At 44.1% G+C, this 18,561-nt stretch overlaps 1 protein-coding gene across 6 annotated transcripts; it reads left to right on the plus strand.

The window, feature by feature from the left end:
• Window positions 1-633: 633 nt before the first annotated feature.
• LOC311118018 (putative ATP-dependent RNA helicase Pl10) lies at window positions 634-18,553 on the plus strand. 6 transcript variants are annotated; one of them, XM_084192897.1, is made up of 18 exons: window positions 634-953; window positions 5,641-5,692; window positions 6,399-6,449; window positions 7,013-7,060; window positions 8,130-8,454; window positions 8,587-8,694; window positions 8,864-8,963; window positions 9,261-9,396; window positions 9,572-9,768; window positions 10,212-10,372; window positions 11,659-11,803; window positions 12,068-12,212; window positions 13,205-13,255; window positions 14,145-14,326; window positions 14,556-14,673; window positions 14,792-14,945; window positions 15,131-15,264; window positions 15,441-18,553. In XM_084192897.1, exons 1-18 carry the CDS (start codon window positions 909-911, stop codon window positions 15,524-15,526), a joined length of 2,238 nt encoding a protein of 745 aa, XP_084049023.1. In that variant the 5' UTR covers window positions 634-908; the 3' UTR covers window positions 15,527-18,553. The 6 variants fall into 6 exon arrangements, with proteins under 6 accessions (XP_084049023.1, XP_084049024.1, XP_084049025.1 ...); XM_084192898.1 differs by having other exon boundaries at window positions 7,016-7,060; XM_084192899.1 differs by lacking the exon at window positions 7,013-7,060.
• The last annotated feature ends 8 nt before the right edge of the window (window positions 18,554-18,561 follow it).

Below are 18,561 nucleotides of genomic sequence, written 5' to 3' on the forward strand. Positions count from 1 at the left end.
TCCAGAACTCCTGGCAGAGACTTCAGGAGACCTACATTTTGGGACCCTTCATTCCCATAACGGGCGGCAGGTAGCTTAGTGGTTAAGAGCCTTGTGCCAGTAACCGAAAGGTCGCTGGTTCTCATCCCCGAGCCGACTAGGTGAAAAATCTGTCGATGTGCACTTGAGCAAGGCACTTAACCCTAATTGCTCCTGTAAGTCGCTCTGGATAAGAGCGTCTGCTAAATGACCAATTTATTATTTTTTATAACAAGGAGTGTCAGTACAGTAGCCTTCAGGCAGCCACCTGTTATGTCACAATGTGAAACAGCTGGATTAACAGCAGGGGAATACTACAAAAATAGTAGGTTGGTGTTTGATTAAAAGGCTTACTTAAAAAAAAAAGTTTTATTAACAAATATAACAGAAAATACTGTCTGGTGCAAAGTATTAGATATTGACTGTCATACACTACTGAATATCTTCAACTCCACTATGACGATGTCGATTTTTACAACATCACAATTGAAAATGATGTCTAAATGTAGCCAGACTTTCAAAAACTTTTTGGAACGGGTGATAAAATGTCGCGATATGCGCAATGCCCTCCTCTCTGCTCTTTGTGGTTGTCTCAACCAATAAAATCTCACTCTGGGTTCCTGTTTCCAGCTTCCATTGCACCACCACCAGTTAGTAAGCGGTGTCGGTTTAAAGGCTACAGTCTACTTTAGACCACCGAAATATAGTGTCATGAAAATAACCCGAAATAATTTACACTAACATAATATATCAACTGTATCTGTACTGTTGATTAATTCTGAAATTGACAAAAGAAGAAAAGACGAGCGAAACCTAAGGGGTAGTCACAAACCGGCAAACAAAGAGATCCCTTTCTCGACGACAACATTTTTCCTCAATATTCTTTAGTTATGAGTCATGTGGCCGTCGAAAATATACACGGTCTAGAACAGCAGGTGAGTTTTTTTGTATTTTTTGTTTGTGTTCATATCTATAACATACGTAGAAATGAGTAGAACGAGTCTGAAAATGCAGTCGTGGACACCAAGCTAGCTGGTTAGCTTTGCTAGCTAGCTACGTTAGCTGTAACTGCGTGTGTTGTCTAATCTCTGGGTAAAATGGAGGCCGGTGGAGGATAATGGTTGGTGATGGCGGTGTTTCACGTTCAACAATGCAGCATTTCTCACAATGAGTTTGTTTTTCCTAGTTAACTATATCTCAAAGACATGCAATCTAAAACCTATGTTCAGTGTTGTGACATTCAACATACATTTTTTTCTTGCATTTATTCACTTGAGTTGATGATTGTTAGCCTGCTTGCTAGTTTGGCCTCTAGTTAGCTACCTACGCTAACATGAGAGCTAGCCGGCTACATTTTCTTCTGCGTCACTGTCACATTGTTTTAATCCCGAATGAACAAATCGTGTTCATGCTTTGCATATTTGCTGGCTAGCAACGACTGCATTGTTTGGTTTTGTGTTGTACTGTAGATTTTTTTTGTTGACATGTTAAAGAACCTGTCATTGTTAAGTCATCCAGTTGTTTTTGTCACCTTTATGTAACGTTAGTCCAGCCGACAGTATCCACGAAAACACCCATTAATTTGATATCGAAGCATTATTAAAATATCTGAGTCTAGCTGTAACTGCATTTGCAAATGAAACATTGTCTGTGTTAAACATTGTCAACCATGGAAGATGAAACCTAACATAATTAGCTAACTATCATGACATTTTCTGATAGTCAGCAGCTGCATATTGGACATGTGCTTGGCAGTGTGAAAGGATGTCGGGTTGGTGGGGGCAAACGTATTTTGACACAGGAAATAAGACCCCTTTGAGCCATGTTGGTCACGCTCCTTGATAACCTGTGTTTGCCTGTCTGTTAAAACAAACGATTCGAGGTGAAGAACTTCGGTAGCAGTATATAAATTGGAGCAGAGAATAATCATTTTACATTTTAGTCATTTAGCAGACGCTCTTATCCAGAGCGATTTACAGTTAGTGAGTGCATACATTCTGTAATTTGAGTGTTTTGGTAGCGTGTTAGATGACGAAATTAAACGGTGGTTCTGGTGTTACACTTTGTATTCCATGTTATAGAGAAGCTTCTCAGGAGCACAGAATACTTTATTTCATGATGATAGGATTTACCATTGCTGATTGAAATTTCAAGTGTTTTAAAAAGGTCACGGACAGGTCAATGTTAATCCCGAGTCAATGGCACCAAATCACCTTTCTGGATTCTTAAATTAAACACATATTGGCCAATATCTCAAGATAGGGTGATTGGGACATGTTAAAGGCTAATGTAGAACAGGTGATTCAAATAAAAGCACAACACGATCAATTTAAAATGTTAACTTGTGCAAATTAGGCACTTCATATGCAAACTAGACAGTACAGAATACATCATTACCGTAATTTAAGCCCAATGATTTAAAGTAGGGTGGTCATATTAACAATCTTCATGCTTTATACAAAAACAGTTAGGAAAAATTTGAAACAATTTATGAAATTAGCATACACATTTTATACAACTTCATGCAATTTAGATACTTAATACACTCACTCACACAGCCCCCCCCACCAACACACACCCAGCCTAAAGGCGTTTGCATGCTTCCCATCCGAAACCATTTGGAACAGTTCCTGCATTTATTATGACAACATTTAGATGTTTTTGTTCATTTTGGTGTGCAAGTTTTTTTGGGGGGCTGTTCATGCCCCTTCGTCTGTGATTGGTCAACAGTATGGATTCTTCAGTGAAGTGGTTGTTTTTTTTTCCACTTGAGAAATAATGCACCAAACATCTTAGTTAGATGTAATATTGCGTGACTAAGTTATCTTCGGCAAAAACATCAGCATGAATTACAGATTTCTTGAGTTATCTATTTTGTATACTGGCTACGGCATCTCAAGATGGACAAAACGTACTATTGTAGCGCTTTTCTAGTTTTTCAAGCGAAGGTCTTTTAAGGGAGTATGCGAGCACACTCGTTCGGCTTGCCGACGCATGCAGAAGGTTTAAGACACATACTTCTCAGCATCCCCACACACTTACACAACACACACACACCAGATCACACACAGCCTAACACACACACACACAGCCTAACACAGACGCACACTTCTCACTAAGTCTGAACTGTAACACAGAAAGCTACTAATCATTCCAAAATCATGGGCATTAATATGGAGTTAGTCCCTTTGCTGCTATAACAGCCTCCACTCTTCTGGGAAGGCTTTCCACTAGATGTTGGATCATTGCTGCGGGGACTTGCTTCCATTCAGCCACAAGCATTAGTGAGGTCGGGCACTGATGTTGGCCGATTAGGCCTGGCTCGCAGTCAGCGTTCCAATTCATCCCAAAGGTGTTCGATGGGGTTGGGTCAGGGCTCTGTGCAGGCCAGTCAAGTTTTTCCACAACGACCTCGACAAACCATTTCTGTATGGACCTCTGTTTGTGCACGGGGGTATTGTCATGCTGAAACAGGAAAGGGCCTTCCCCAAACTGTTGCCACGAAGTTGGAAGCACAGAATCGTCTACAATATCATTGTATGCTGTAGCGTTAAGATTTCCCTTCACTGGAACTAAGGGTCCTAGCCCGAACCATGAAAAACAGCTCCAGACCACTATTCCTTCTCCACCAAACTTAACAGTTGGCACTGCATTCGGGTAGGTAGCGTTCACCTGGTATCCGCCAAACCCAGATTTGTCCGTCGGACTGCCAGATGGTGAAGCACGATTCATCAAACCAGAGAACGCGTTTCCACTGCTCCAGAGTCCAAAGGCGTCAAGCTGTACACCACTCCAGCCGATGCTTTGCGTTGCGCATGGTGATCTTAGGCTTGTGTGCGGCTGCTCGGCCATGGAAACCCATTTCATGACGCTTGCAAAGAACAGTTCTTGTGCTGACGTTGCTTCCAGAGGCAGTTTGGAACTCAGTAGTGAGTGTTGCAACCGAGGACAGACAATTTGTATGCGCTACGCGCTTCAGCAGTCTCATTCTGTGAGGTTGTGTGGGCTACCACTTCGCGGCTGAGCCGTTGTTGCTCCTAGACATTTCCACTTTACAATAACAGCACTTACAGTTGACTGGGGCAAGACTTGCAGGGCAAAAATTTAACAAAATGACTTGTTGGAAAGGTGGCATCCTATGACGGTGCCACGTTGAAAGTCACTGAGCTCCTCAGTAAGGCCATTCTACTGCCAATGTTTGTTTTCAAAACGATTTATGTATTTTGACGACCACATTGACACTTAGTGAAAACAGATTTGTTTACTGCGTTTAATTTTTTACAAATATTCTCACATAGCGTCCATTATTTGTCCCGTCACCTAACACCCTAGTTTTGGGTCTGCATTCCTGTAGCCTATTGGCAGTTTTGGGCGTCTACCTTGTGAGAAAGTATCTCTGGTTGCTTGCAAAGGTACACCCACAGTTGACTGCTCTGCAAAATGTACAGTTGAAACTACTACTGTAATTGGATTGAGGTGGTGGGGGGCAACAAAACTAGACAGGGGAGTTCCTTGCTTCACATATGTGTAATGGGGGAAGCACTTTAGTATAAGGGATATGCATGTCTTTCTGGAGATCAACAGTTTTGGGTCACACTTTATTTGGATAGTGCATCTCTACAGATGGTCACTATCTGTTGATAAGCAACTGCATGCTAAGGTTAGGGTAAGGTTTGTCCTCCTCCCAGAGTGCAAGGAACCTTGGCGTGACCCTGGACAACACCCTGTCGTTCTCCGTCAACATCAAAGCGGTGACCCAATCCTGCAGGTTCATGCTCTACAACATTCGCAGAGTACGACCCTACCTTTACACAGAAAGTGGCACAGGTCCTAATCCAGGCACTTGTCATCTCCCGTCTGGATTACTGCAACTCGCTGTTGGCTGGGCTCCCCTACAACTTATCCAGGAAGCTGCAGCCCGTCTGGTGTTCAACCTTCCCAAGTTCTCTCATGTCACCATGCTCCTCTGCACACTCCACTGGCTTCCAGTTGAAGCTTGCATCTACTACAAGACCATGGTGCTTGCCTACGGAGCTGTGAGGGGAACGGCACCTCCTTACCTTCAGGCTCTGATCAGACCCTACACCCAAACGAGGGCACTACGTTCATCCACCTCTGGCCTGCTAGCCCCCCACCTCTTACGGAAGCACAGTTCCCGCTCAGCACAGTCAAAGCTATTCGCTGCTCTGGCACCCCAATGGTGGAACAAGCTCCCCTACGACGCCAGGACAGCGGAGTCACTGACCACCTTCCGGAGACACTTGAAACCCTACCTCTTTAAGGAATACCTGGAATAGTATAACAGTAATCCTTCTACCCCCCCCCCCATTAAAAAAAAATATAGCTTGTCCCACTGGCTATCCTAAGTTGAATGCACCAATTTGTAAGTCGCTCTGGATAAGAGCGTCTGCTAAATGACTTAAATGTTTAGGGTTAGGATAAGTGTTGGGTTAGTAGATGGTTAGTTGAAATGTTACTGTAGAGCATCTATAGATGGAATATCCAAATAAAGTGTCACCCTTTGTCTTGCAGCTTACTGTCCCATATGCATGTTTAGAATTACATTTATCCGTAACAGTGTTTACCGTAGTACTTAACTGTGCGTTTGATTTTCTATTTCAGCTTGCTGTCCTAGGCTTGAACAATGCTGACGGGCAGGGCGGGGGCACTGGCAGTAAGTAATCTCTACTCTCTGAGCCAAAGGACATCTAGGTTGTGTTATGGTGATCAGTTTCTTTTATGATCACTTGGTCTGAAGCAGGCCTCACTCTTCTCCTTTCCTTCAGGGCCATTGGGTGGTTCAAGGACTGAAAATAACCCCACCAGATGGCCTTTTTAATGGATAGTTAGTTCATCCCCCCCAAAGTCAAAAACTGTTTTCAGATCTCAGAAGTGGTCTGAAGTCGAGCTGAGTTGGTATTCTGCAGGAATCTGCAGATAAATGATAGAAAAGGAAAGATTGGTACCGTCCAATCACAGGCCCACGAAACATCCCAGTCCTGACATCACTGGCCTTTGTGGGAAAGAGACTAGAGTATGGAGCTTTAAACTATTGGGACTGCCTCGCATCTCCAGTGTTCATTTAGGTCTAAGATGCCATCAAAGGATTTTAATTTCACTTATTTATTTTGAGCCAATTCATGCTCTTATCATTTATGAAATAGCATAAACGGCATTTAAGATTTCAGTTCCTCATTTGGGGTACTAGATTGTAAAAAAATAAAAAAAATTATCAAACAGGCCAGATAGGCTAATTAATCCCTATTAAATTTAAGGGATTGAGACATCCCTAGAATAAGACTAGGAACCCATTAGACCTGTGAAGTGCTTGTCAGTTTGTGTACAGTACTGCCCTTGTGTTCACAAGTCTGTCTCTCTAGGGACCTGTTACATTCCACCTCATTTACGGAACCAAGAGGCTTCCAAAAATGGTAAGTGTCGTCCCCCCATTAACACTACCACCTCTATGAGGTATGCCAGTTGGACACCATTAAAATGCCCTGGCCCCCTAGTGGTCAATAATGCCGTAATGCATTGTAGTGACCCATAATAAACGTTTCACTAAATTGATTAAGCTAGCAACAATGCTGTAAAATTCCCTGATCTAAAAAGAAGTCAATTAGCTTTAGTTTTATCTTGACAATTTATTCACGCCGGGCTGGGACAAGGTCAGGGAGAGTGTGACCAGGATGTGTTGATTTTCTCCACCAGTTTGAAACAAACAGTTGCGTTAAAATCCCCATCTTATATAGCCAGCCGCTTGTTTTTATCTCATCCCAAATCACACTACAGGAAGAAAGACAAAACCGTGCTTGTCCAATGTCCTAGAGTCCATTTTGTGACAGCATCTGGGAACTGCTTTGACAAACCATTTTCATGCTCTTACTGGCAACCATTCGCAGTACATCAGCAGCATGTTTTCATCAGGAAGCCTGTTTTTTCATTACCCCCCTCCCCCCCATGACATTGTGTTGGTTTTTTCTTTTTCTTACAGCAGATGCTTTCTCTAGACCGAGTGCTTTGTCAATGGCACCAAGAAGCTGTAAGTCCCTTTTCAGACCGCTCTTTGGCTGAGGGAAGCTCTGGCGTTTATTTTATTTTAAATGTTATCTTTATTTTATTCTGCATGTTTTAATTAATTGGTCTCACTCAATTCCATTAGAAAACAAGGCCACGCTGCTTTTCGACAAGGGGACTGGAGGCTCTCAAATTACATATTTAAAACCAAATTCCCATGGGTGAAACTGGCTTTTTCCTGCATTAAGGGTGTTGGCATCCGCTCACATGCTTACATTTTGTTCAAACAAAAACAGCCTCCATTAGCTATGTCATTCCAACACACTGCTTAATTGCAAGGTTTCTATTTATTTGTGTGTGGAATTTAAAGTGGTAGGTATTAGGAAATTAATGCTGCTTGCATAAAGAATGTTCCTTAATCGGGACCCTAGTTAATGAGCCAAATGATTGACTTGTGAAGACTGTACGTTTATTGTATGTATTGCTCATCATCGTTTACTGAGAAAATGAGCCAGGTCCTTTAAATTTAAGTTCTGGGATATTGGTAGCTATGTTGTAACAGTACACTTTGTGTTGTAACTGACACACACATATTTCCCTTTTCAGAGGCATCCATGCGGTAACAATTGGTGGGTGTCTGGGATGTGAAAGTCAAAGGAACCAAGAAGGGCGTGGTTCCATTTTGCCCCTAACCCCTACTAGCTATAAAGGACCTCAACACGTTTCTTATAGCCATCCAGGTCTTTCTAATCTGTGAACATAGAAAGGCTAAGGGGAAGTAGCTAGTGGCTGAAATGGAACTAGGCCTACTTGGTCCAAATCTCTTTTCCTACAGGGTCCATTACTGCCAATCGCCGTTGTGCCCTTGAGCAAGGCACTTTACCTCTATGTGCTGCTCTGCCGCTGCCCCTGTGTTGCTCCCAGCCTGTGTTGTCGGTCAGGTTGGGTACTGTGACAGCAAAAACTAAGGAATATCTGTGAAATGGACCAATAAACAAAGTATTGTATTGACTGCGTATGCGGAATAAACCCATTTGTACTATGAAAGTCACCCAACATGTCTCCCCCCTTTTTCTTTTCTGTTTTTACCCAAGATGCGCTTGGAGGTTGGGACGGCGGACGCAACAACGGCTTTGTGCAAAATGGTTACCACGACAACCGCATGAATGGGGGCAACAGGTACAACAGCGGCCCGCCTCGCATGGAGAGAGGCAGGGGCGGCGGAGGTTTCCGCGGCGGCAGGGGCGGGTCCTACAACCCGGTCCAGCCCATGCAGAACGCTGGCGTGTTCGGCGTCTACGACAACAAAGATGGCGGCGGCTGGAACACGGCTAAAGACGCCTACACCAGCTTCAGCGCACGTCCCGACAGGGGGAAGTCTGCTTTCTTCAACAACGGCGGGAGTGCGTCCCGAGGAAGGTGAGATGACTAGAGAATTCCTTAGCCAATGCTAGACAGCTCTCAGGATCCTCAGAGTTCAGTGCTGTACCATGAGTCAACTCGTTAGCAAGCTAGCTTTCCTGACCCCTATGGTTATGTTGTGGTTGACAGTTACCAGCGTGGAGGGTTCGGAGGCAGTGGAAACGGACGCTGGGTGGAGGAGTCCAGGGATGACGAGGACTGGTCCAAACCCACTCAGGCCAATGAGCGCCTGGAACAGTGAGTAGTAACCTAACCCCACCCCCTTTCTGCAATAATGAGGAGTTACCAATGTCATTTTACGATACATCACTATCCCTGTCCTTTATCAATATCCCCTCTCGTTAAAATGATCAAGTAGACCTTTCTCTGTCGCTTTCCTGAACTCCGTGTTTCTGCTTCTCCCCAGGGAGCTGTTCGCTGGAGGCAACACAGGGATTAACTTTGACAATTACGACGACATTCCCGTTGAGGCCACTGGCCAAAACTGCCCCCATCACATTGACAGCGTGAGTCCCCATTTATTCTAGTCAACTAACCCTGTCTCAAGTCCAGAAGCCCTCATGTCCTATTAGTCAGCATTTTGTTAGTAGTATTCAAAACCAGAAACGTTTCCCAAAGGATCTACTGAGCAGCTTGTGTGGTGCTGTGTTGTTCCCCCTGCACACAGTGACCTGTCTCCTACTATACTGGTTTGCCCCCCCCCCCCCCCCCACCCCCCACTACCGGCAGGGACGCTGAAACACAGTTGAGTGAAAACTGTTTGGCATTCATTTGATTGACTGTGGTTTGTTTTTGTATTTCAGTTCCAAGACATAGAGATGGGAGAGATCATCATGAGTAACATTGCCCTGACCCGCTACAATCGGCCCACTCCGGTCCAGAAGTACGCCATTCCAATCATCAAGAACAAGAGGGACCTGATGGCCTGCGCCCAGACAGGTTAGAACCACAACTAGAACCAGAACAAACTAGAACCAGAACAAACTAAAACCAGAACCACTCTAAATTGGATTGGTCTGGAGAGCTATATGTAAATATGATGTACAACAAATGTATTGTACTGTAGTTGATTTTAAGTATATGTATATGACTAATATAAACTGTGGTCTCTCAGGTTCTGGTAAGACTGCAGCATTCCTGTTGCCTGTACTGAGTCAGATCTACACTGAAGGGCCAGGAGAAGCTGTGGTTGCCCAGAAGTCTGGAGGACAGGACAATGGAAAGTATGGTCGCCGTAAGCAGTACCCCCTCGCTCTGGTCCTGGCCCCCACCAGAGAACTGGCCCTGCAGATCTACGAAGAGGCCAGAAAGGTAACCAACTGCACCCCTCTCACCTGGGACATCCACCTCACACAAGAGGATATTCAGCAATACACATGCATGCTGACCCACCCACACAGTGTAACCACACACAGAGAGGACAGACATCCCATCAGCATCAATAGCAGCTAGGTCGGTAGCGGTCTGCCAGTGGGCCTCTGTCTCTTTGTCTCTGTGTTTTTGTGTTGACGGCCAACCAGCCAAGGTTGGGATCAGGGAACTGCAGTGTAACACACAATCATTGTTTGTGTTCTCCTTTCTCGACCCTTTCCCTGCCTTCTCTCTCTTTGTACCCCATATTCACCCTCTCCTTTCTTTTTACTGCCCCTATATCAATTCCCCCTTTCCCCTCCATCTTCCCTGCTCTCTCTACCTCTCCTTTACTTCATGTCTTTCCTTCATCTCCTCTCTTCCACCCTGCTCTCCTGCTGTAGTTTGCGTACCGGTCCCGTGTGCGTCCCTGTGTGGTGTACGGAGGGGCTGACATCGGCCAGCAGATCAGAGACCTAGAGCGAGGCTGTCACCTGCTGGTGGCTACACCTGGACGCCTGGTGGACATGATGGAGAGAGGCAAGATTGGCCTCGACTACTGCAAGTGAGTAGACTTACAACAATCAGTCTGTATTGGTGACAAACTGAGCTGTCCCAGACATAACATTTGGTTCTTGACTTCATTGGTTTTGAAAAGTCACTAGACACTTTACGTAAAGGAATTACCTAGATTAATAACCTAAGCCGTATTCGCATTGGATTCGTTTTACTAGGGGAGATAGGGTTATGTAATTATGTGCACAAGCACAAATTGCCACATCCGTAATTTAAGTCCCGTCCGAATCTTCCATGTCGGTCATTTTTACATAGCAGGAGAGTAATAAATCCAGCCGGAAAAACTTTGGACCAACTCCAAGGTCCTCTGATAATACTAGTCCTGTGTCAATTGACATCCCTGTCTTGTGAGAGAAATGTCTGGAGTTTGACAGGTGTTGCTTGTGGTTTGAGCAAGAAAACAATAACTGATTAGTTAAATTGTTTAACATAAAGTGTTGCACGTAGCATATATATATATATATATGAAGGGCCTGTATCAACTTTCACAGTGAATGCTTTTGTTCATAGGTTTTGTGCCAATGAATTGAATATCGCGAAATGCGTCTGAAAATGTTGTTGTTGCATATTTAATGCAACCCTTGCTGTTAATAGATCGCAAAGCAGCATTACAACTGAGCTAAACTTTTGGAAGTGACAAGTTCACTTTCTCATCCATAGCCTAAAAATGCATCTCAAGTGTGCTGTTTAGCTCCCATCTGCAGGCTGGGGGGCATTTAGGACATCATCTACTGCGGATTGTTAAAATATCCTAAAGATTATGATCGCACTTCCTCAATCCAAAGGTGGTTTGGTATGGTTTAGGAACTTGGGAGCCAAGCTGTAGTTGTCAGTGTAGCCTGTTTTCACCTGGACATGTTGAAATATCTTCACGCCTAGAAAAAAACCCTCCAGGCTTCCGTCATAACTGTCAATTTATTGAGAGAAAAAATTACGAATTACAGGGGGCCGTTTGGGGAAAAAAAATGTGAATCGTCCTCTGGAATAAGACATTCTGGGGTAATAATTACATAACGTTCTCTAGTAATCCTAGTCCCGTGCAAATAGAGCTCTAGATGAATTGCGTACATGTGGGCAATATGATTCATTCCACCTAGTCTATCAGAGCGCAAGCAAGAGCTGAGACCGTATTGCTTACCCCAGCACTAACTCTCCTGATGCAGCTTATCAAACGATTGATTAGTTGGCCTACTGGGCAGGAAAGCAATCCTACACACCCAGAGTCTGACTATGATGGGAAAACATGTCTACAACCAATACCTGTCTGTCTGTTAGCTACCTGGTGCTGGATGAGGCTGACCGGATGTTGGACATGGGTTTTGAGCCCCAGATCAGACGCATTGTGGAGCAGGACACCATGCCCCCTAAAGGTGCTCGCCAGACCATGATGTTCAGCGCTACCTTTCCCAAGGAGATCCAGGTATATATACACACACACATCGTGTTAAACTCCACTTTTCCCAAGGAGATCATGGTACATGGACAATAATTGTTACTCGCCAGTCCCCACAAATGCTTATGTATTTGTCAAAAGTATTGTGCTAAATGAGGAAAGAAGGAAGGCGTTATTTGTCCTGTCTCTCTATGGTCCTGTATTAACCCACCTCTCCACACACTAATTCAATAAACTATCCTCCATGTTGGCTCCAAATGCTCTACAACTAAACACTAACCCCTCTGTCAGATCCTGGCGCGTGACTTCCTGGAGGAGTACATTTTCCTGGCGGTGGGACGCGTGGGCTCCACCTCCGAGAACATCACCCAGAAGGTGGTGTGGGTGGAGGACGGTGACAAGAGGTCCTTCCTCCTGGACCTGCTCAACGCTACAGGTAACTACCTCGACTATACCTGCCACTGACTCAACCCCCTCTCCTGTCCCCGTCTGTGTTAGTGTGGGTTACTTACTATAACTTTTACTGGTAGTGCAGGGTTTCTCAAAGCTCATCCTGGGGACTCTCTGACTGTGTGTTCTGGATTTTACTCCAATTGAACAACAATTTTATATACATTGATATGATGTGCTTGGTAAGGGCATTCAGTTATCTGAAGGACGCTTTGATTGTTTGAAATGAAAACCTGCATGGACAGTGGGTGTTTGAGGACTGGAGTTGAGAAACCCTGTGTGTTTGTGAATATGTTGGGCTAGGTGGAATCTGCAACGGCAGGATTTCCCCAAATCAGCTGTCTTGATTGAAATCAAACTAAATCCTGAAGCTAGTAATTTGTTTCATTGATTGAATATGCAGACAAGTCTTTAATAGGACAACTTCCCAGCAGATTCCACCTGCTCCTAACGCTAGGATAGTTCCTGGTTTTTAAATCTGGTTAGATGTAAGCTATAGATCTTAGAAAATGGGTAACCATTCAGCTGTGATGGTCTAGTATTGATTGCGTTAGGTATTCTGTTCTTTCAGATGGTCATAAGCCTGGGTCGTGTTCAGTGGGAAGTTTTTATGTCTGTTGAACGCGACCCAGTGTTGGTAGTGTCATAGGGTTAGATGTGAGGTGAAGACTTGTACTCTATCCTTAGCTTAGGTATGTTGGCTATCATAAACTGACCCTACCTAGTATCCCCAAACCCCAGTTACTCCTATGCAGAGCCATGTACACACAGAGTTCAGGAAACCGTCCTCCATGTTGGCACCAAATGTTCCACAACAATAACATTCTAATAATGGGGTCGTATTGGAACTTGTTGGTACCATTAATGGCGGCCATTGAGTTTGCTGAACTCTGTTGGCTAGCCTCCCCCCTTTTAAATGTCACTTATGAACTGTTGAAACTGCAATGAGTTTATCATCGGGTTTGGTTTTATCCAAAGTCATTCCGAGCGAAGTTCAGGACAATGCAGGTGAAAACATAGAGAAACCTGGTAAGTAGGAATTTATTATTACTAAAGTGGATGTAGAAGCTTGTATCTCATTTCATATTTCAGTTGTTTATTGATTTATTGCTTGGCCTGTATTGGTTACCCATATTAGTCATCCATTTGTGTCCAGACGAGAAGGTCCCGTTGGTGCTGATCAGCCATCTAGTGTGGTTGTCATTGGGAGGTCATTCACTGTTGTTTTGAAGGGTATTGTCTCCTTTGTGTGGGGGTTTGAATTGGGAATCGGTGACTGTTGATTTGTTTAGCCCACATCCTGCTTGCTACTGCAACCCTATGCCATTTCCTACGCTTATGCTTTTGTTGTGATGGCCATGGCAGCTTGCAAAACGTACACTGCAGGTAGAAAACCAATAACATGATTCACTATTCTACCAGATGGAGAATCATGGATGTTCTAACATATCTCTATCTGAATGTGCTGTAACATTTTAAACCTTTTGAAGAAGCCCTCTGGTCATCATGCATCATGACTCACTATCGAGTAGCCCGACAAAGCTTAAGATAAGCAGCTTTTCTATACCAGAGCCTCCATCTCTTGGCAACACTATGGATGTTTCTCCTCACTAAACACCCCTGGTGATTCATCCCCTGCCTCCCCCTCCTCCTCTCTCAGATCCACAGCCACACGGGGTAGTGGGTAGATGTTGTTTCCATACTTGTAATGTCTTCCCTGGGGCTCGTTTAGGAGGGTACTGAGCAAGCGCTGAACGTTGCAGATAGGAATGCCACGAATAGACCTGATGCTAACACTCCATGTCAGAAACGGAGGCCATGTCTGTTATACAGAATCTGAACATTCCACATTGTTGTGCCCTATTGAACGCGGGCCCAGGTTAAGCAGTGACTCACCTGTCTTCCTTCTCTTCCCCAGGTAAAAACTCTCTGACACTGGTGTTTGTGGAAACCAAGAAGGGAGCGGACGCCCTGGAGGACTTCCTGTACCGCGAGGGTTACGCCTGCACCAGTATCCACGGCGACCGCTCCCAGAGGGACCGAGAGGAGGCTCTGCACCAGTTCCGCTCGGGACGCTGCCCCATCCTGGTCGCCACGGCGGTGAGTCAGCAAGCGGACATTTTGGTTTAAATTCTACAGCTCTGTGATGCGTAAAACATATCTGTTAAACTATAAAGCCAATCACAGTAGCTCTTTGGCCTCCTACTGTTCAAGGCCTGGCGCTTGTTTTGCAATATGGTTGCAAGTTGGGGTCGTTTTATAAAGGGAGCTAACAAACTTCTGTTCAAACAAGATAAATATAGTTGTATTCTACTGTCTCTTTTACCAGGTGGCTGCCCGTGGCCTGGACATCTCCAACGTGAAGCACGTCATCAACTTTGACCTGCCCAGCGATATAGAGGAGTACGTCCACCGTATAGGCCGTACTGGACGCGTGGGCAACCTGGGTAAGCGCCTCTACAAAGTTCAAGAACTCTGAACTCACCACTCAGCAAAACGTAACACAATGTTTTTTTATTTAGATAACTACTTGACTGTAACATGGTGAACCCTGTCCTCTCCCAGGTCTGGCCACATCGTTCTTCAACGATAAGAACGGCAACATCACCAAGGACCTTCTGGACATCCTGGTGGAGGCCAAACAGGAAGTACCCTCCTGGCTGGAGAGCCTGGCCTATGAACACCAGCACAAGAGCAACACCCGCGGACGCTCCAAGAGGTACACATGCTTACCCACGCACACACGCTTACACACACATGCTTACACACACACGCTTACACACACATGCTTACACACACACACTCCTACATAAATGAGCAGAAGTATTAGGGGTTAAAGACATTATTGGTTACATTCTCTTTCACTCTCTTAATCACTGACTGACTCACCCTCTCTGTGTTTAGGTTCAGCTCTGGTGGCTTCGGAGCCAGGGACTACCGTCAAACCAGTGGCGGCGGCAGCACTGGAGGGTTCGGGGGTCGCGGTGGACGCCAGCCCGGTGGACACGGAGGAAACCGTGGATTCGGCGGCGGCGGTGGTAAGAGTCCGTTAACCTCACAATGGAGCAACATTTGGGCATAAATATTACTGTTGGTCTATCCCACAGTTCTTAGGACACAAGTCGAAGAGTTGGTGTTTAATTCCAACCATGCTGCAACACTGTCCTTGTTCTCTTTCTAACACTGTCCTGATCCCCCCCCCCCCCCATCACAGGTGGCTTTGGAGGCAACTTTTACAGCAGTGATGGCTATGGAGGAAACTACTCTCATCAGGGGGGAGTGGACTGGTGGGGCAACTAAACATCCCTCCAACCCTATCCCCCTCTACCTCCACCCTCCCTCCACCATCGCAGTGGGCCGCGCCACGCCAAACTCACTGATAAGGAAACCACATGTGTAACCTAAGCCAGACTATATAAACCCCCGTGTAGCTTCCAAACAGACTGCAGTACATTACCAGCTGTGATTCTCTGACCGCTTTTCCAAAAAATGGAGCTGAGAGACAGGGGACCGAGAGGACAGCTGACCAATAGGACAGCTGGAGCCACTGAGAGATTCCTAAAGAAACATGGCAACGCCAGGCTCCGGAATCATCGTGTGGTCGCCTGTAGTGACAATAGCGTATTTAGGATCTTGGGACTTGCAGTTTTTTTTTTTTCTCTTCACTACAACTGCTTTTTCTTTCTTTGTAACAAAAAAATCTGAGGATCATTTGTCTGTGAATGTACTGTGCCTTTAACAATTAGATTTGTTTTATCTGTATTTTATTTTAAGCGTCATAACTGGCTAAAACCTGGCCAACAAGAACTAAATTATATATTTTTGTTTATTTTGGGGTTTAAATGTGTTTTTGTTATTTTATTCGGAAGGAAAACAAAATAAGCTTGAACTAAATATCAAACCTTGGCAAACACTGAGATGACATGACTTTTGAGTGAGTCATTTGTCCATTTGAGCTTCAAATTTGTCACAGGGTAATCTGATGGCTCAAACTAGCTCCGACCGCATGTTGCAGCCATCCTAGGAGAATTCCACTATAGGTTTTCAAACCCTTGTGTGACAAAAGTGCACTTCAAGGAAAAAAAGAGTTCAAAATATTTTTCGCTCACTCTATCCTGGAGAGGAATATGGTAGTCTTCACTAAACGAGCCATTCCAGTTCTACGATTTTAAAATTGAATATTTAAATGTAAATGGTATGTCCATACATACAAGCTATTTGAGCAACTCGATGCTCAAACTTCAGTTCCCTACTTACAAATTGACTTGGCATTGTGGCACCTAGTGAAGCAACTTCTTCTAGCTGCCTGGTGGGTGAATTTTGTTTTTGATTGAGCTTTTTTACTTAAACATTTTGAAGGATGGCAATTGACAAATATCCATCCTTCTGAGAGAATGTTTCTTAAAATTGTCAACAATTCTTAAACAGCGCTTGCCATATTGAAAGTGAAGTTCGAATGGTTGCCATAGGACCACACAGTAACCTGGGTGGCTTTGCTTTTTGTCAAGGTCATCCCGGGATGAAATACGCATGCAAGTGTTGTTGTTTTTTGGTCAAGGAGTTTTAAAAAATGCAAAAGGAAATTCTGCAGCAGGCTTTTATTTCATTACAAAACGTTGTTCTCTTACACCTTAATTTAGTTCTCTTTTTCAAGCTGCGTTCGAATCCGAAGGACATTCTCGGGTTAACTGTTTAAAGACACAAGCTCTTCCTCCTCGGAGAGCGTAGGAAGGTCAAAGGTCAGAAGTTAAGGTTCAGGGGTCAGCGATGTACAGGCGAGCAAACTGAACTGCACATGTAGCAAAGGGTGATGGGAAGTGCAGTTTATTTACCAGTGCACCATTTTAAGAGGCAATGAGGTTTTCCTGTGTATGCTGGCTGGTGAATCTAGCCCACGTGACCCGGCCAAAGACTGGGTGCTTTATCTAGCCTTCATTACTGACACAGAACCAATGCAGCTATTCTTCCCTTTGTGGGGTAGGGTTGAGCCGCCTTGATGTAAAACTACTGGCCAGTTTACTACTATAACTGGCATCCAGGCTTCCTTCTTATATAGGAGGGAGGCCCAACTTTGGCAAGAAAATGGCATTTAAGTGCAATAGATAAATATATATTCTCAAAGTGTGTCTGTCGTGCCTTGACATTTTGAATAAATAACAATGACGTGGTGGTTATGAAGCAGATGCACTGACAGTATTGTGTAAACTTAAGATTGAATGGTGCTACTTAAGTTAGGTCTAGGCCCCTTTGTGATGTTATTTAATGGCCATCAAGTTTTCAAAAAAAAAACATTTTATTGCACATCTAGAGTTTTATATAAATGTCTTGAGTGTGTGTGTCCTTAAAGCTTCCGAATTTTGTGTGTGAGGAGATTGTGAAAAACGCAGCTTGTTTACGAAAGGGGAAAGGTTATCACTATTTAAACCAGGATTTATTTGGGACCAGGGGTTAGTTCAGTAGCAGTCTGAGAATTGAGCTATTTGCACACAGATTACTAGATTCTACTTTTGCTGCTAGTTTGTGTAATTTATTAAGCATTTTTGAGAAATATTTATTTTTATAAGCCTAAAAAGTGATAGTTTAAGAAACTTGACCAAAAGACAGTACAAAAACACTGGCACTTGAATGTTGAATGTCACCGGTATGCGTGGAAATTTATATTTTTCGGGGTAGTGTGAGCTTTTTAATGTCAAAGTCATATTGGACTCAATCAATCCACACCTGTTACTTCTAATGCTGGCCTAATGGTCACACCGTCTAATCAACCTTAACGTTTAATTGGCGAACAAAATTCTAAACAAACCAATGCCAAGGTTTGGATAAAAGTGATAAAATCCATTTTCTAAAAAAAATATTGTACCAGTGCAAAAAGTGTCCGGATTCTCTCCAATTCAATTTGTTTTCCCTTGTTTTTGAGGTATTTTTTTCCTCTCCCAGCGACTGTCTGGCACATGGCAATCTTAAGGAAAAAAAACATGTGGTTCTGCTCTGTTGTCGTATTTGCATATTTGGGCCTCAGTGTGTGTGTGTTCTGTGGAGTGTGTGGTGAGTCTTAGCCGGATCAATGAGTCTTACAGTAACAGTGGCTGACTGATGAGTCTGAAAAGTAAAGGTTTGGATGAAACGTATGAATGGAAATCTGAAGCTGTAGAGAGGAGAGATTGAAGTGCTTTCGGATGGCCAGACACTCCCCTGAACGCCACGGAGTCGCCCATTAGTTTGTATTTGCTTTATGTACTAGTTTAGAGGCTGTGCACTGCACGAGAAAATACTTCTGTGCATTTATTGTATGATTTTACCAAAATTAAAGGTTTTGACTTGCAAATACTTAACAA

Source organism: Coregonus lavaretus, assembly GCF_964263955.1.
Source record: "Coregonus lavaretus genome assembly, contig: HAP1_SCAFFOLD_2191, whole genome shotgun sequence".
Classification (NCBI taxonomy): domain Eukaryota; kingdom Metazoa; phylum Chordata; class Actinopteri; order Salmoniformes; family Salmonidae; genus Coregonus; species Coregonus lavaretus.

What these genes read in the sequence shown, in the direction of transcription:
- LOC311118018 (XM_084192897.1), top strand. Translation starts at nt 909, where the DNA reads ATGAGTCATGTGGCCGTCGAAAATATACACGGTCTAGAACAGCAG. An exon ending in GCAGGGCGGGGGCACTGGCA is followed by an intron (nt 5,693 to 6,398) that starts GTAAGTAATCTC and finishes CTGTCTCTCTAG; the next exon opens with GGACCTGTTACATTCCACCT. An exon ending in CCAAGAGGCTTCCAAAAATG is followed by an intron (nt 6,450 to 7,012) that starts GTAAGTGTCGTC and finishes TTTTTCTTACAG; the next exon opens with CAGATGCTTTCTCTAGACCG.